The sequence below is a fragment of the Falco cherrug genome, chromosome 1, assembly GCF_023634085.1.
Source record: "Falco cherrug isolate bFalChe1 chromosome 1, bFalChe1.pri, whole genome shotgun sequence".
NCBI classification, from domain to species: domain Eukaryota; kingdom Metazoa; phylum Chordata; class Aves; order Falconiformes; family Falconidae; genus Falco; species Falco cherrug.
In genome coordinates, this window is record NC_073697.1 from 95,351,956 (window position 1) to 95,370,163 (window position 18,208).

The window sequence follows — 18,208 nt, forward strand, 5'->3', positions numbered from 1 at the left end:
GTTTTAAGAAATCCAGTATTAAGTATAATATCAATTATTTCTTTTTTTGGTCACAGCATACTGGCAATTAATCTACAGCATGTAAAAAGTCTGTTTCATCTTTGATTAAAGATTATTCGTAAAGTTTGCCTCATTATTTTAAACTTATCTTAACAATATCTATATTTATGTTCTCATTCAAGTAACATGGATATTCATCTGTTGGTACTTAAAGATGTTCCATTGCATACTGTGTTGGGTTTTTTGGTTTTGTTTCTATTTTTTTCTTTTTTTAACTGGTGTTTGGTGCTGGTTATGTGATAGTACAAAATAAGAATTAACTCCAGGTAATAAAACGCCCTCATTTCTTAGAAACTAACTACTTGAATTTAACTTTTTACCGTGCCCCCCCCACCATCAGGCATTGCCTCTTCATAAACTGTCCATTACTGAGAAGGTAGTACAGGCAGTCCAGTCCATGTTGCTTCCTCAGGAGGGAAGTCTATCTATTCACACCTCACTTCCTGCAACAGGAGATGGCTCAACTCCAGTAATGGCAGTGGTCCGGCTTCTTGCTGAAATAAGAACCAGGTGAGTTATTGGTTTTTTGTGCAGCACCTCCGTCTGTTTTGATACCGTACACAAATGTTCAAGAAAATCGCACAGGTTCTTATTGTCTTCCTCTGTGGGTATTGATATATGACAACAGGGGACAATGCAAAAGTTCTTGCTTGCTTCCTTAAGTACATTTGATGCCTGGATGATGTTCAAATGAGCACAAAAAATAGTGCCTCTTGTAACACTGACAATGAATTGAGCAAATGCTTCATATAAGTAAACATTATGAAGCAGGGGAAAGCTGTCACTGGAAGTTCCAATGGAGGGCTAAGCAACCAGGCAAAGAAATAGATCAGTTGGCACGCTGTCTTTTAAAATAGTCTTGAATTCAGTACATATAAAGACAACTTTGAACTCATTGTATACTTTTGTAATGCTTTAAATGTATTATTTTTCCATTAAGAGCATGCCTGGTGATGGCTCAGCTGTTAGAAGACAGCTCGTTCTGTGAAGAATTCATTCAACAGTGTCCAGCTGCTGTAGAAGTTCTTAATTTGGTAGCACAGGAGTGCAGCCCTGGTAGGTATTCAACATCATCTTGAAGCTTCATTGTCATATTCAGTTCAGAGACATAATAGCTTTTAAATTCGTGTCAGTGTTTTGTCCTCCAGCTACTTAGAGTTTGGTAGCTAGCACAGTACAGCATGCCTTTTCATAGCCACAGAGCTGTAAGAGTAGGTAATAATCAGACTAAATAATTTTAAATTAGGCAAAAAGTTTAAGCCAGGACATGGTTATGCTAGATGCAAGTCCTGGGACTAGTTCTCCGCTACTGTGCTTCTGAACCCTTTTCCCTTTTCTTGCTTCCAGTGTAACCTAGTCTGTATTCCTTGACATTATCACTTACATGTTTTCTTTTTTTGACCTTTTTGCTTGCTTTTGTGCCTTATGATTGAGCTCTTGATTTCCTTTCCCCTTGTTTAAGTATAAGCAGTGGGCCCAGCAGAAATCTTAGTTCAAGGGCAAGACTTAGAAACGTGAGAGCCTTTCATTGGAGGAAAAGTGGCTGAAGCAAAGGATGTTAGGGTCAGAACCAAGTGGATTTCAGTATGAGCTCCAGTGTAAAAGGGTGCATACTGATTTTTTTTTTTTTTTTTTTTTTTGACAGGCATAAATTCTTTTGACTTCCTGCTTTTGCAGGGTCACGAATTTGCTCACTGAAATGGACTTTATATCTGAATTAATGTTATTGTCTTTGCTCGCCAAATCTAAATTAAACATGAGGAAAACAATTGCTTACATACGTTAGATTTTGTCCTTAATTTTGTTGATTAGCTGACTGAGACTATTTGATGACAGTCTTAAAATGAAAATGGTCATATTTGTTTCTCTTCACTGGTATTAAGATTGCACTCTTGGACTCAAGTAACTAATTTGCTTGGAACCTCATAACTTGATTTGGTTTGTTCTTACAGGGGAGAGGCTCCTTGTTGTAGAAATGCAGTGTGAAAGGTTACGAATGTTGTATCGTGACTGTGCTCGACCTCCCCCTCCTCCACTCCAAGCAGACAGAAGACAGGTGAGCACAGAAGCAGTGCTGAGTCTTCTGCCCCTGGGAAATGAAGCCAGCCAATGAGTGCCGAGGGTCTGCCTGGGGTGTTGGAGCCCAGCCTGGTTGGATTGTTATTTAAACATTTCATTTAAAGGGAATTTCTGTAATGGGATGTGACTTGAGTGCAGTTGTGGTTGTTGCATGTGTTGTATTAAATACGCACTTCATAAAAAAAATGTGTCATTGGATTTCAGTAGATGAATTCAACTGTAATTAGCAAATAATAATGCTCTGTTCCTGTTTGTAGCCCAAAGAAATCACGTGGAGCCCATCAAGAGTGTTTCCCCCTGTGCGAGCTTGCATGTTTTCATCGCATCTCACAGCTGTGACCTTTTTGGCTGATCCTAGCGCAGGTGGGGGACTTCCTCGAGGCACGTTTATCTATGCCACTTCACCAGTTCCTGTGCAGGTAAGAAGTCAAACTGTACAACAGTTGTGCCATTTAATATTTAATAGTGCCTGAAAAGAAAAAAAATTGTCTATTTTAACTGTGTTTTGCAAAGAATTTTAAAAATTATTTTTATTTCTAGGCACCATCGTTCTACTGGGAAATTGAAATAGTTTCCTATGGAGATACAGATGATGACACTGGACCAATAGTTTCGTTTGGATTTGCTACAGAAGCTGAAAAACGGGATGGTGCTTGGACAAACCCAGTGGGCACTTGTCTCTTTCACAAGTATGTTGGAGATGTGCATCAAAAATCATGGTCTTGCTCAGTACGTTTGTGAGTTCCTTAGGGAGGAGTACTGTGAGCACACTGTAGTAGGCAACACATAGTTTTAACTGGAATGTTAAAATTATGAACTAGAATATCTCCTTTTTGAAATAAGGAGAGTTGACATACCATTTTTTTGTCAGTATCACAGTTACCTAGTTTTCAGCTGGTAGCAAGTTTTAATCCTTTTTTGTTTCAGTGCTCTTTTTAATGTTCTTGTTGTGTTACTTCTCAGCAATGGGCGAGCAGTGCATTACAATGGCTCCAGCTTGCTGCAGTGGAAGAGTGTTAGATTGGATGTGACACTCTCTCCTGGTATGTAAGAATACAGATAACTTGTTGCTCTGGTAAATCAGAAAATCCTCTAAATGTAGAGGAAATGGTGGATGAGAAAACTGATTAAATCCATGGTTTTCTTTTGGTGATTATATTTCTCTACAGGTGATGTAGCAGGAATTGGATGGGAAAGAACAGAAGGAACTCCACCCCCTCCAGGGCAGCCAGCTAAAGGCAGAGTTTATTTTACGTATTGTGGGCAGCGGCTTGGGCCGTATCTAGAAGATGTCTCTGGTGGAATGTGGCCAGTTGTCCACATTCAGAAAAAGGCAAGTTTTTAACAAAAATATGTTGCTTGATATATATTCTTTCAGAAAAATTAAAAACATTAGATAGAAAGTATTGAGGCTGCTTACCTATCTATAAAAAAGTAGAATGATGGTTTTTGCTTTTATTGACTTAGGTTGAGGTATCCCACTACCATTCCCAGGTGCATATATGTTTTGTCAATATTTTGGATTTTTTCTGCCCATTAGGATACTAATGTGCAGCCAGCTTGATGAGATCGCATTGTTCTGTACTAGTGGCCCTTCCATTAGTATTCCTTCCCAGCAGTGGCCTTGCTTCAAAGCATACTAGCTAGGTATGCTGCATCTTGAAGCTAGAAAAAAGGCACGTTCAAAGTTTGTGTTTAGAAGCTTTAATAATTTCCCTGCTGCATCCAGTTTTATAGCTAGCAATGCTGGGAAAACCGTATGGCATGGAGATGTGATCAGCTTATACCTTTGGGTGACTTTTTTGAAAAAAGCAAAGAGAAGGATCAAAACAATCCATAACTCGTCTTAATGCTTTTATGTGCATCTTTCAGAACACAAAAGTCCGTGCTAACTTTGGATCTCGCCAGTTTGCCTATGCTGAAGGACAGGCTCACAGGAATGCTGCCGATCTCTGTATCGACCTGGCTGAAGAAATAAGTGCCAACTTTGAAGCATTGCCTTTTGCCATGGCTTCTGATAGTGATAACGATGCTGGCACCAGCATAGCTTCTGATCCTGGGACCCATGGACCTCCTTGTAGAATTGCTGCTATTGCCACAGCTCAACAACGTAAAGTGATGATTAAAATTTTCTTTAAATATCTTTCAAGAAAAATTTCAATCAATTAAATAGGATTTAAGCAGATCCTGGCTGCAGTCCTTAAGTACTGCCTGTTTATGTAAAGCAATACAACAAGCATTGTCAAATACATGCTTGCTTGCATTTAGACAAGGCAATTAAAAATTTTTTACTTTAGTCTTTCTTTATGTGGATGCACAAATTGTTCTCAATTAATGCAACTACAATGGGAAATTACCTTACTAGGGCACCGAGTACAATAAGATGGTATAGTTAATTGAATCAGCCAATTGGTTATGCTCTGACAAAATGCATTACATTTCCACAGACTGATTGGAGACCATGGAATGCAATCAATCTCAGAAACTTCATAGAACATTTTTGCATGCCTTCCGGTGCCTTATCTCATTATTTTCATGTGTGTTTTGCAGAATATGACAGTGACACATCTTGCCACTATAAAACAGAACTGAGCTATGAGAATTTTATCACATCAGGCCCCGATCCTCATCCCCCTCCTATTGCAGATGATGAAAGTGATGATGACGACGACGATGATATTCCTCGGGTGAGAAACGTGGCAAGCTCTGTCTGCTACAACTTGTAGTACAAATACAGATCTTGTTCAGATTTTTAGGTTTTGCTACACAAGTGTTTTCCCTACTTCCTTAAGGAAAACATAGTTACTGTTACCTTTTCTTTCTTCTTGGTGTTCTAAATAACTTTTGTCTTTGTAGGAGGATCACTATGCCCTGTTGGTTAAAGCCTGGGAAACTAAAGTTTTCCCTACAATTAGAAGAAGATTCCGTAATGAGGCTGAGAGGAAGTCTGGGTTGGATCAGATTAAGGGAGCTTTACAGTTAGGTATGGCTATGTTTATTTCCAAGTACGTTGTTTATATGATGTGCAACAAGTGTGAAGATAAGACCTGTGTTTCTGTTATGTTTTACTGTATTCAGGGCTGGAAAACTTAAATTAACGAAAAAAGTTCTCTTGCTGTTTTTGTCAAGTGCTTAGAATTTGGTTGGGATTATTTTTTTTGTAACACTTTTAACTTCAGTTGGACTATTTAAATAGGGAAAATGGCTTTAGAAGTAGTGGCAGAATTTGTTGTGCTGTTGTGAGGTGGATACATAAATACTTGGAGGAATAGTTTGAGAAGTTATCTACGTGCATTTTCTGTCTATATCAAGGCAAAACTTCTGAGGAACACTTCAGTAAGGGAGGATTAATTAATTAAGTTAATACAGGACTGGCAAGACAACCTGTTTGTGGGAAAGTCACAGTAAGAGCAAAGTAAGAATTCTGAGCCCTAATGAGAAGCATACAAGTGTGTCTCAGGAAAGCTCCACTCCCTATCTTATCAGCCTGACTGAAAGACTATTTAAGTAATCAGATAGCTCATCTTTTTATGTTGTTAATGAAAATAAGAAGTTACTTCAGGTGACTGGGGAAAATAACTAGTGCTCCTTTCTGTCTACCAGGAATGGTTGATATAGCACGACAAACTGTAGAATTCCTTTACGAGGAAAATGGTGGCATCCCGAGAGACCTCTACCTTCCCACTATTGAAGATATCAAAGATGAAGCAAACAAATTTACAATTGATAAAGTACGAAAAGGTAAAATCAGCAAAAAATATCTTAAGGGGAAAATAAAAGCCAAGGGGCTCTAGCACTTGGGATCTACTGCATACATTGTTATATCTGAGGAAAAATGCTCTATCTTAAAATTTCTGTTGTCCCTTTCTGACCAGGTCTCACAGTGGTGACTCGCTCTCCTGACAGTAACAACGTTACCAGTAGTGCTGTTGGAACAGCTTTACCCAAGTTTGCTATTCGTGGGATGCTGAAAACATTTGGTCTTCATGGTGTTGTTCTGGATGTTGATTCAGTGAGTAAATATACAATGGGAGGACTTTTAATGTATTGGCATCACACGCCTGTGAGCAAATATGATTAAGTGTACTAAACTGCTTGGAATGCTGATTTGGTGCTCTTTTTGAAGGAAAAAAATATCATCGTTACTGTGTTTATTGACAGTAGTGTTGGTTTTGATGTTCCAGGCGAATGAACTGGTACAAGTAGAGACATATCTCAGAAGCGAAGGAGTTCTGGTAAGATACTGGTATCCTATTGACATGTTGGAAAGGCCACCGGCTGGTTATAGGAGGACTGCAACAAATGGATTGGTTACCCTGGATAATACCAATATCCAAATTCACAGGTAAAAAAAAGAAATGCAGTTTAGAAGGCATCTGTATTATCTGATTTGATCTGTAGCATTTCCTATAGTATATTTATCTACTACAACCTTGTTTTAAGCAGTAATAAACTTCTGAATTTTCTTGTCCTTGTTGGATTAAAGCTGACAAAGATTCTTTAAAACTCCATGTTTTAACGGGTAGTGGAGTTTTGATTTTTTTAATTTAATTTTTGTCATAAAGCAAACTTATTGTAATTGTCTTGTTGAAAGGATTTTACTTACTCATGTGAAAGTGGTTTTATATATGCTGGTCTCACAGCTGCCTGCCTTGAAGCTTGGGTTTCTTACACCATCAGGCAGTTGCTGTCTAAGAGCTCAAGAACTCTTGACTGATTTTGTGGAGAGCTGGCTTCTACTTCAGGTGCCTTAATTTGGTACCAGGATTAGATGGGCTGAGTGCCATCTTAAGTGAATAAGAAAGATTTGGGTCTACTTGAGCCTTTTAAATAATTAAGTACATTTGGATTCAGGGGCAGGTTGCTGGATATGGCTTATTTTAAGTGTGGTGGAGCAATTTTATGTTTTGTTGTTTGTGTTTTCCTAGAGAGCTTTTGCGAAGTGAAGCTTCTCTGGCCAAGCTATACTGCCGCATGGCTCTCCTCAATATTTTTGCCCCCAAATCTCCACATATGTTTACTCGGCTGTTTCATATTCCTGCTATCCGTGATATCACTCTGGAGCACCTGCAGTTGCTATCCAACCAACTTCTTGCACCACCTCTTCCTGGTAAACACTAATATTTATCACAGCTCTTTTTTGGTATAATAGTTTCTGGGAACAAAAAAAAAATATTAATTTGGCATTTATTGATTAGTTAATAATGGTATTTGAAAAAAAGTCTCAATGGACTCCTGACTGTAGTGATAGGGTACTAAACTGAAATTCTTGCTCATGATCTAATTAAAGTGTTCAAAAGAGTTCAGAGTCCTTCCTAAGAGTCTATTCAGTGTGCCTCTGTCCCTTTGTCATCGGTGGACTTCTCTTTATTGGGGGGTGGGGGGAGTATCCGTATGGGATACTTGTAAGGAACTGAGAATGTTTTATAGTTCAAATCCAGGGTAGTAAAACTAAATGCCAGTTGGGTCTCGTAGTTTTCAAAATTCAACTCTTCTTCGTTTCACAAAGTGGTTTGTCCTTTTCCTACTGGAATCACAGATCTGGTTAGAGAATGTATGTGCTGAATCATGGAAAAGGAATCTTTGGCTAATTCAAGTGAGTGTTAACAAAGACAATTATTGTGACAAAGCTATTCTGCATGCAAAGGAATGTGTGTACCGTGGCTGGAACATAAGGACGAAGTAAGAAGTGCTAAATATAGGTTATTAATAATTAAAAGTAATTATTTACTATTGGAAAGTGTCTGGTTCCCTCCTCCAATTACTTTGAAACTTGGCTACCTCTAACAGATGCCGCATTGTAAAAGATCCTCTTGCAGAGTACAGCACTACTTTGCATGGCTTTGAGAATAATTTCACCAGCTTTTATTTAGTTTTCCCTCTTTAAATGTTTAATTCAAGTCCTGCTAATACGTACAGTTTCCAAACTGGCATTCTGGTGAATTGCCTACTCCTTTCTGCGCTGCACTTGGTTTTTTTTCTTTGAGTTCTTCCATTAGCTCCAGAACGACAGCCATGAGATGCTGGGGCTTGTGACCCACTCGGGGCTGTCCAAAAGCTGTTTTGTTTATATGTGGGGAAAGCTTGAGAACATACAAAGCAGTTTTCACCTCATCTAGAATGAGTGGGGAGGAGAGTACTTCTGGACTCTTGTCCTCATTGTAGTTAGGTGGTAAATTGAAATACGCCTGCCTTCACACATGGGACAAATTGAGGCAGCTGTGAACCCACAGCTCTATGTCTGGCAGACCTCCCTGAGGGGTGGCTTAAGGCAGGTGAAGAACACAGCTGGCATTTAGGGGGCCATCCCATCCGCAGCCAACTACATTGGGGGTGCAAGTCTAGTCCTGGGTGGATCCTTTCTACTGCGGACCTATGGGAGGAGTTTTGCACTTGCTCCGGAGTGAAAATAGAGGCTTGTAATCTTCCAAGTTTTTTTAAAACTTCCCTTTCCACTATCTGTTTTGCAGGCAACATAAACACATTGAAGTGATCTCTGAATTTGTCATATCTTTTTATTACAGATGGAACAATCAGTTCAAGTTCTATTCTTCTGGCCCAGTCCCTGCAACACTGCGTCCATTCCCAGAACTGTGCCGCCACGGACCTCTTCTACCAGGGCAATTCACAAGCCATCAGAGAGTGGCTTACTGTTGCCATTACTCGGACGCTGCATCAAGGAGAAGAGAGTCTGTTAGACCTCACTAAACAGATCTGCTCTTTTTTGCAGGTAAAGTACTTAGTAATGTTTTTCTGAGAATTGTTGTTTTCCTTCATAAGGAGCCCTTGCCTTATGTGTGATTGTAACTTCCATAATACTGTCTCTCACACTGAATTGTTTCTCTGGATGAATTGTATTCCTATTCTGATCATAGCGGGCGCGCTGAAGACTCAATCAATAGCGATCCTCTGGATCATATTAAAATGGAACGGCCTCACACTATGTTGTTATTTACAATGCTATGCTTGAAAAAAGAAGAGGGAGATGGTTTGCTGCTGCCGCTTGGGGTCTTTCATTATGAAATGTTATGTTACAGACGGCACCGGAACAGTTCCCTGCTGAAGAATTCCCAATTTCAGAATCCAAAGTCAACATGGATGTTAATTTTCCTGGGGCTGCGTTTGTAATTGTGTCCTGTAAGGAAAGTCAGTCTGGATTCCGCAAAGAGTAAGTAATTGAGGGAGCAAGAGTGGCAAAGATTAAAGATGTGACTGTGAGCCTCTGTGAGCCTCAAGTATGTAGATGCTCATTTTCTTAAAATTTTTCTCTTCTCAGACTGATTTTCTAGGTGGTGGGATAAATACCGCAGTGTTTCATCTTTCCTTGGTTGGGCTGGGATTTTTAGTAGCTAGTTACAGTCTTAACTGAACTGTTCTTGCTCTTTTCTTAGTTCATCGCTGTATAAAGCTCCTTGGGCTCGAGTGCTTGTCTACGGGCTTGGGCATAAAGTTAAGAGGAATGGTCAGTTAAACCTGATCGAAGCAGTGTGCTATCCTCGAGATGCCTCTCCAACCAACACAGGCCTAACGCCTCCCCCAACAACCAATCAGTACCCCTCCGTGATCACCCCTACAGACAAGGTTCACATCAAACTAGGTAAAAATAAATAAATAAAATACGATTTCAAAGCCTTTTAAACTGTCGTCTCAAAAGAGACATGAGCATCATCGTTGCCTCTGTAGGACCTTGCTATATTGTCACCAGTCTTACCATGGGTTGTGACTTTTTGTACAAGTTTTTAGATAGTGTTTTTGTACAAGGTATTAAGAAATGTATCCTAGCAATCATTCTTAACCAAGGAAGTGTGGTTTTATAAAAGTTGGAAGCCACTTGACTCTGATAAGACTTCTGTTAGTTCTGTTACCTCTATCAGGATCTGCTTTTTTTTCTGATTTTTGTGTTCTGGGAGTTCACAATGCAGTGGTTTTGAATATTTCTGCAGTGTTCCCGTTGATGCTATTGCTGTTTGACATACTGTGTTTCAGGTGGAGATTAATTATTTCTTTTGCTTTTGTAGGTGATTGTGTGGACCTTTAATAATACACAGAGTAATCTATATGCAGTATAGTAATACATAGGTCATCCCAGCTTCTCAAGCAAGAGCAATCATTAATATTCTTTTTCCTTTTGCAGCCTAAGGGAGAGTGATTTATTTAGAGCAGTGAAGGTGACTGACTGCAGTAAGCTCTGAAAACTTTCCATTGGAGGTTCTTAAATTCTTTTGCTCAACTACAGTGTCTCTGATGTTTTTCTCAATACTGATCAGACACATCATACTACAAATAAATGGTTTTGTGAAAGTTCTACATGTATTTAGATGTGTACAGGCTAAAAATACTTCTATTTCGTATGTTATCTGTATATCTATAGATTATATCAAATTATAGATAAACATTCTTACTTGTTTATTGCAAGGTACTTAATAGAGAAAATTCTCACAATTCTCACTTAGCATAAATTTAGCCTCAAAAAAATCCTAAAAGATATGTTCCTACTTTTACTTTACAAATGCCTAGAGTCATGGTAAGTGTTTTCTTTGTCCTTTTTGCTTAGGAGTGTCTCCTCCTCCTGGAGCTGTGTTAGTCTTGCATTCTCTTCCCCTGGAATTCCCCCTGGCAATGGCATTCACAGAACAGCTGTTAACTTGGAAATTGGAAGATGGGGATGGAAAATCAGAAGACGAACTGGATACTATTCCTGCTTCAGTTCTTTTGCAAGTAGTGGAATTTTTAGGTGAGAATGCAGTATTTGCTTAGTAATGAGCACCAATAATGTGTTGGCTCAGATGGAGACTTCAGAGTTTAGGAAAAAAAGAAAAATTACAGTCATGAAGTACTCCTGAGCTCTTCCATTACATTGAAAATTTCTTCAAACTCCAGAAATTTTCTGTTGATAGGCATTTCTTGGAGTAGCCTTCCTGTCTGTCTTACTGCTGACATACAGCCATTGAAATGACCTTTTCTTCTGCTTTTTTTAATGTTACTCTTGCAATTCATGTTATAAAGCTCCTAATAGTGAAATACTCCTGACTCCCATGTCTTTCTTGCCGCACTCAGGGAACTTTCTCTGGACAACTGACATGGCAGCATGTGTGAAGGAATTAATATTTCATCTCTTGGCTGAGTTGCTTCGCAAAATTCACAGTCTGGAGCAGAAAAAAAATCCGGCGGGATTGTCGTCTTCTATTGCCCTTCAGTTAAATCCCTGTCTAGCTATGCTTATGGCCCTACAGTCAGAACTTCACAAGTTGTATGATGAAGAAACACAAAACTGGGTGTCTGGAAACGCATGTGGTGGTTCTGGTGTTGGAGTGGCTGACCAAGGAAGATTTTCAACATACTTTCATGCTCTGATGGAAGTCTGCCTTGCTGTTGCAGAAGTAACCTTACCTATCAACATGAGCGTAACAGCTAATGTGATGTCTTCAACCAGTGCCCCAAATCTTAGTGACTCTTCATCCTCGTCTTCATCTTCTCCGGGACAGACACCACAGAGTCCAAGCTTGCTGTCAAAGAGGAAAAAAGTCAAAATGAAGCGGGAAAAGACATCATCTTCAGGCAAGCGGTCTTCATCCAGAGCAGCTGAAACAGATGCTGCGATACTCAGTATAGGAGGAAGCAAGCCTGAGGATATGTTATGGTTTCATAGGGCACTGACTCTGCTTATAATTCTCAGGCACCTAACTAAAAAGGATCCTCAAGGACTGGGTGTGACAAACGATGCTGTAGCAGATGCATGTCAAGCATTAGTAGGTCCCACAGCCCATAGCCGCTTGCTAGTCATTTCTGGAATACCAACTCACTTGGAGGAGAGTACTGTCAGAAGTGCAATCAGAAAGGCATGTAATGCACACGGTGGAGTCTTCAAAGATGAGATCTACATCCCTTTGCAGGAGGAGGATCCCAAAAAAATCAAGGACAAAGCAGAAGGAGGAGAATGCAGAACGGAACTGGAAAAACCAACTGTTTCAAGTAGTGCAGACAGTTTGGATATCAGCAGCTCTAGCAGTGTCACACCTGCCATGAGCGTTAGCGCTTCAGCATCTACCAGCCAGGCTTCCCTCTGCAGCTCACAGGGTATATCTCGGACCGTTAGTGATATCTCAGTTGACCAGTTTCAAGCTGGACTGGAATTGGCCATCCCACCAGGACTGCTAGAACCGCATGTTGTTTCCAGCCAGGAGAGTCTGGATCTCTCACACTGCAGTACCGGCAGCCTTGGTAGCCTCGGCAGCCTCGGGGAACCACTTGACAACGTAGAAACAGCATCTGTGTCTGATGTGGGGTCGATGTATACAGTCACGTCTCTGGACAACCAGCCACTTCTGTCACGGCCCATCAAAGGTTTTGCTGTAGTAGAGGTAATAGCCTTCAAACAGGAGAGGGTGCCTTTTTGGTCAGTTTTTTCGGAAAAAATGAGAGCCGATTCTAGCAGCCTTTTTTTTTTTTTTTTAACTTCTGGCTTTGAGAAATACCGTGCTTTGTTTTGTGTGTAACGCCATGATCTGACTGTTAAGGAAAGTGTGCTGTATGTTTTCTTCCGTAAAGATTCTTCTGCTTGATTGAGGCCACAGCTTGAATGATGGAGACTGAAAGGTTAGCAAGGTGTAGCTCAGCATGGTCATGGGTGCAGGATAAATGTATGTCAATGTGCATGGAGGGCTAAGGAACCTAGAAGTTCTCAGCTTCGACAGAATGGCTGAGGGACACAGAGCTTAATTCTTCATTGACTTTCTCGGTAGTCTTTCCGGACTTCATTCACAGTCTCGGAAGCATTCACTGTCTCTCAGAAGATAGAAAGGACCCAGTAGTGGAGTTACCAAGTAGCAATTTTAAAACAGAAGGAAGTATTCCTGCGCTTTCCAAGTTGTAGAGCTCATTGCTGCAGGGTGTTGCAGAAGAAGGGATTAAGTTCATGGAGGATGTGCCAATAGGTAGCTGTTAAGCACAGCAGTCAGTGCAGCTTTCACCATAGGATATATTTTAAACTGCTGATTTCTGGAGGCTGAGAGAATATAGGAAAAGATCTATTTCCTCTTTCATGTAACTTTCTTCAAAGGTTTCCTACTGGTTACTGCTGGAGATAAGTTTTGAGATGGGTGGCCCTTTGGTTTGACCCTCAAAGCAATTATTTAATGTTTAAGGACTGTATTTTCATGTTTTAAACCATCTACAGATCTCTCTATTAAGTTACTTTAGAAGAGATGATAAATTTTGCTGATGTCTGGTTCCAAATCAATTCCTAAAAGCTTTGTGGGTGGTTGTCATTAATGCCACATCGCTCCAGGTTTTTGGCTAGGCACAAGAACCCTTCCTCTCACACTAACTGCATACTGCAGATTTATCAGCAGCTTGCAAAAGCCATTTCTGATAGCATGTGAATGTAGAGACGGATTTTTGCATAGTCTGAGATTGTATCAGTTGCCCTTTTAGAGGAAAATCAGCTTATTCAGATAGAAGAACTTCTGTTGCTATTCTTAAGCTACTAATTGACGTGAAGACACTAGAGCTGAAATAAACCACAAAGCGTGTACAGAAAGCTGTCAGTGTATTCACATTGAAACCTACTCCAAGTCTGTAGTTGCTCCAATAATGATGCATAGTGGTTATTCTTGGAATCAAAGGAAGTTATTGTTCCTGTTCCCAGTTTATGTAGCTGAGACTTCAAGGCCTGTGCTAATTTAGATATATTTTTCTAAATGGAGAATCGAAGCAAGGACAGCAGAGTGGCAAATACTGACAGGTTACCTATTTGAAACTTTCAGCTTCCTATCTGATATTTCTTAGGGCTGTCTCCAAGCTAAGAAATGGAATAGCTGATTGAGAGCTGTTCCTGATTAACTCACAGCATGGTGATTTCAGTGGCCAGATGTTCTTAGAAGGGATGTTTTCTAGGCTGAACCTGAATTCTGGTATCAAATTATTGAAACAGAAGAATGCTGGAAGAGATGCAACAGTGATTATCTACGTGGGGAGGGGAGAAAGCTTAAGACCCAAATTCATAATAAATGGAAGTTAATTTGTTTTGTCAGAATTCCTGTTAACTAATTTCTCTGTTTGTACAGATAAGGTCAAGAGCTAAAATAGAGAAAATCCGAGCCAGTCTGTTTAATAGTAGTGACCTCATTGGTTTGTCAAGTCTGGATGGTGAAGATGAACTGATGGAAATGTCAACTGAAGAGATTTTAACTGTTTCTACTGTAAATCAGAGTTTATTTGACACACAAGGGAGCCCAGCACTAGAAGATTATTTCAATGATAAGTCAATAAAAGGTATGTGGTTTTCATATTGGCAAATATCTCGCTGGTACTGTGCATTTTTGGGGGGACATACAGGGGTCAGATTTTCCTTGCTGGGGTAAATTTAACATGACTTACTGATGGGTGATGGACAACTGCTAGTGGGGGTGATTCCAAAACAAGTTTACTCCCTCTCATCAGTTGGCAAGCAGCTATTAATAATCTGAACATTGCTTAACTGCTGTTAGCTCACAGTTAATGAAACGGTCAAAAAAGCTCAAAACCACAAACCCCCACAAAAAACTCGCCACCATCCCAAGAAACTACTGACGTTCTTAGTGACTTTTGTTTTTATGAAGATAGCTGCTTCACCACTGTTAAGACACGGTGTAATTTTTAGAGTAGAAACTGTTCGAGTGGAGCAGTTAGTAATTTATATTCTCAAACAAGGTGAAAGCTATACAGACCCTAATACACCTAGAATGGGCCAGAATCCTCAGTCAGGGCACTGGGGAGGATAATACTTGGAGGAAGTTCAGTTGAATTGATAGGTGTCGATGCGTACCTACACAATGTAATTTTTGTACTAGTATCATAAATAATCTACCTTTTTCATTACCAGTGCAGTCACTGAAACAATAATCACAATATATGGCCAAAATAGGAGAAAACATTCAATTTAAATCTCTCTCATAAATGGGGTATTAGAATGCAGAAAGGTCAGGTCTGCTAGTAGAATTCTTCTAAGTGATTTTCTGTCTTGGAGCACGTGGCCTGTGATGCAACGCTTCAGCTGGATCCAGGATGTCTTTTCATGTTTCAAATCGTGGTATTTTGTACTGTATTGGGTTTTGGTTTTTTTTAATTAGGTGAGAAATTGGTCCCAGGTGCTCGGGAAGTCCTCACAGAAATATTTAAAAGCTGTGTCCATTCTGAGCAAATGCTGAGCCTCACTCCAGCGAAACCCATTAAGGTTGCTGATATGTATCTTAGTAAAGAGCAGATAAATTCTCAAACTCCTGGAAACCTCCTTCATGTGTTCTTCACAAACGTCCGTCCTCCAAAGAAGGTGTTAGAGGACCAGCTTACTCAGGTAGTGCTTTGAAAACTATTTTCAGCATCATTTTGTGTAACTTGAAAGCACTGGGTAATTATTCGCTTCTTATGTTGGAAGATTTTAAGGAAGTATGGTGTGCCCAAGCCGAAATTTGACAAGAGCAAGTACAACAAGGCGGGCAAAGAACAGCATCCAGTGAAAGTTGTGAGCACCAAGCGCCCAGTTACTAAACCACCTACAAAGGAAAAGTCCATGCTCAACAGTGTCAGGTTGGTGTCTTCACCTTTTGACAGCTGCAAAACATTTGATTTTTCTCTTCAGGAATCCAGATTTTTATTCTCCCTCCCTCTGTATTTCCATGTACTGATTGGGAGGAGAAAATGCAATTTTGAGATTATAGAAGACCTTCAAGGAATGTTTTGGTTTCTTGAAGAAACAAAAGAAAACCTGCATCCTAACACATACTTTATCCCTTAGCCGAACAGCCTTAAGTGAGAAGAAACCTACTGTAAAGCCAAAATCTCCTGAAAAGAGCAAACCTGAAGAGAAGGACCCTGAAAAGTCTCCCACCAAGAAGCAGGAAGGTAGTAGCAGTATAGAATGTTTCTGAAGTACTGTATCACAGAAAAGAAATGCGCTTTTTTTTTTGTATTGGCATGCTTATATGATGTCATGATCAATTGGTTTGTCTTTGTTTTTAATGAGGATAACTTAATTTTTTTTAAATAGTGATTTTAAAAGCTACTTGTATTTGTATATCTATAAATCTGGAGTCATCAATGTAAGTGAGAACAAACCACGCTCGTGTAATTTGTGCAACAGTGTGCATAAGCCATGTGAATACACTGGGTAGAGAACTGACTTCTTAAGAGGTATAGTTTCAAGGCTTTTTTCATACAGTGGGGACTTAGAATACTGTGGGCTTGAACTAGATGGTTTTAAATTGTATTTTTCAGCTTGTCACTTCTTAATTTTCCTATGTAAGAGGAAAATTGGACAAAGCTACAGATGCCTTATAACTACTCTACCCATGGAGGAGACGGCACAGCCATGCCACGACAGGGGTTGGTTAGACAAGGGTCTTGTTGATATTTCTTTCTCTAGTCAGGTGGAAGAGTAACTAGACAGGGACTTGGACTCTGCTTTTCACTGTAGGAAACGCCAGGTTAGTTCAGAAGAGGAGAATTCCAGCTTTCAGCCACCTGCAGATCTTTGATACCTGCTCAGACACATTTGGTGAAACTATGCCAGGGGACAGCTGTGGGGTTTGTGTCCTTTAGAGGAAAGAATGAGTGCCGTTTACTGAAAGCCAGATTGGACCTAGAGAATATGATGTTTAGAACTACTTGAGAAACGAGTCGTGGTGGGATGGGTAGGACCAGGAGAAAGCTGGCGGGTAGCCACCTCATACACTGACATTTTGCTGTGTGGTACGTAGACTTTAGAGTAAGTCATTAACTATTTGGTGGTCATATCTTTGCTGTCAGTTCCTGAGGAGAAGTATTTGACACTGGATGGATTTCACAGATTTGTGGTTGACCGATCTAAACAGGATATCCGTAGTGTGTGGAGAGCTATTCTGTCCTGTGGATATGATCTGCATTTTGAAAGGTAAATTTATCAAATCTTTTTGTAAAGGTGATGCTGATGGATTGTGCTCACTTTAAAAAAAACTGGATCCTAAGTGTTTCTGCTCCAAGTTGCTTTAACCAATGTGTTAGTAACATGCAAGCTTCTACCCGTGGCTGTGAGGCCTGTAGAGAAAGTTCTTGGTTATTTTATTAAAACGTGCTTTAAAGAGTCACTGTGCTGTCAAAATGCAGGTTCCTGACTTCCATGTACACAACATAGCTGACAAAATCATGTGCCATACTGTCCTTTATGGCTTCCAAACTGTATAATAAGTTGGCCTGATAAGAGTTGTCCATCCGTCTGGCTGTCTCTGGCTTCCTTCCACAAGAGCTTTCTATTCTGTGCACTGGCTAATTGTTTAAACTGGCAGTGTTGTTACTGGCTCAGTAGTAGAGGGAATGGTTACTTCCTTGTTAGTATTGTACAGGAAGAAAGTCTGCTAAATGAATCTTCCTTATCTCCCTGTGTCAAGCCACAAACCAGTTGCCACATCCCCTACCCCTATATCTGCTTCAGGGCGTAAGGAAGACAGTGCAGTAAGCAAGCTTAATCGGCAGTTCCTTTTTTTCTTATTATTTAATAACAGTGAGGCAAGGTAGATGATAAATCAGTTCTTCTCAAACTGGATTTTTTGCAATGAAACAGCTCTGCTTAAAAAAGGGGGAAAGAAGTGGAACAAGCTACCTGGAGTTGTGCTCAACATGCTCTTAGTAAGCAGCATTGCGCTTAAGTTTCAACAGGTCTTACGCCTTTTACGTTTCAGGTGTGCCTGCATTGATGCACGACATGCTCAAAAAGCATCCCGGAAATGGACACTGGAAATGGATGTAGCTCTTGTCCAGTATATTAACAGGCTTTGTCGTCACCTTGCAATTACACCAGCACGACTCCATCCTCATGAAGTTTATTTGGATCCAGCTGATGCAGCAGATCCCAGAATTTCCTGTCTGTTGAGTATGTACAGATTGTTTGCGTAAAGACTTTCTTCAGTGGAGGAGCTGGGTGGTGCTCCTGAACACCCTGGCTGTCGCCTAGGTAGTTGGGACGTTCCTTTAGAAGTTGCAGATTGGAACCTCTGTGGGTTGGGGGGAGCACTGAGTGTAGGTCTCCTCCCTCCTTGGGTGGGCTTGAGCACCGCGG

At 40.2% G+C, this 18,208-nt stretch overlaps 1 protein-coding gene across 5 annotated transcripts in view; it reads left to right on the forward strand.

The window, feature by feature from the left end:
- HECTD4 (HECT domain E3 ubiquitin protein ligase 4) overlaps positions 1-18,208 on the forward strand; it is a 77,863-nt gene that overhangs the window by 48,582 nt on the left and 11,073 nt on the right. For all 5 annotated transcript variants that reach the window (XM_055708976.1, XM_027797824.2, XM_055708984.1 and 2 more), the window contains 25 exons: positions 401-570; positions 1,001-1,116; positions 2,013-2,116; positions 2,397-2,558; positions 2,680-2,828; positions 3,103-3,182; positions 3,309-3,472; positions 4,012-4,249; positions 4,690-4,826; positions 4,996-5,122; positions 5,743-5,880; positions 6,015-6,151; positions 6,324-6,484; positions 7,068-7,249; positions 8,664-8,869; positions 9,177-9,307; positions 9,531-9,736; positions 10,694-10,873; positions 11,197-12,500; positions 14,205-14,412; positions 15,249-15,472; positions 15,554-15,705; positions 15,914-16,020; positions 16,924-17,047; positions 17,832-18,022. In XM_055708976.1, coding sequence (XP_055564951.1) covers positions 401-570; positions 1,001-1,116; positions 2,013-2,116; positions 2,397-2,558; positions 2,680-2,828; positions 3,103-3,182; positions 3,309-3,472; positions 4,012-4,249; positions 4,690-4,826; positions 4,996-5,122; positions 5,743-5,880; positions 6,015-6,151; positions 6,324-6,484; positions 7,068-7,249; positions 8,664-8,869; positions 9,177-9,307; positions 9,531-9,736; positions 10,694-10,873; positions 11,197-12,500; positions 14,205-14,412; positions 15,249-15,472; positions 15,554-15,705; positions 15,914-16,020; positions 16,924-17,047; positions 17,832-18,022 — 5,098 coding nt within the window. The remainder of the gene's footprint in view (positions 1-400; positions 571-1,000; positions 1,117-2,012; positions 2,117-2,396; positions 2,559-2,679; positions 2,829-3,102; positions 3,183-3,308; positions 3,473-4,011; positions 4,250-4,689; positions 4,827-4,995; positions 5,123-5,742; positions 5,881-6,014; positions 6,152-6,323; positions 6,485-7,067; positions 7,250-8,663; positions 8,870-9,176; positions 9,308-9,530; positions 9,737-10,693; positions 10,874-11,196; positions 12,501-14,204; positions 14,413-15,248; positions 15,473-15,553; positions 15,706-15,913; positions 16,021-16,923; positions 17,048-17,831; positions 18,023-18,208) is intronic.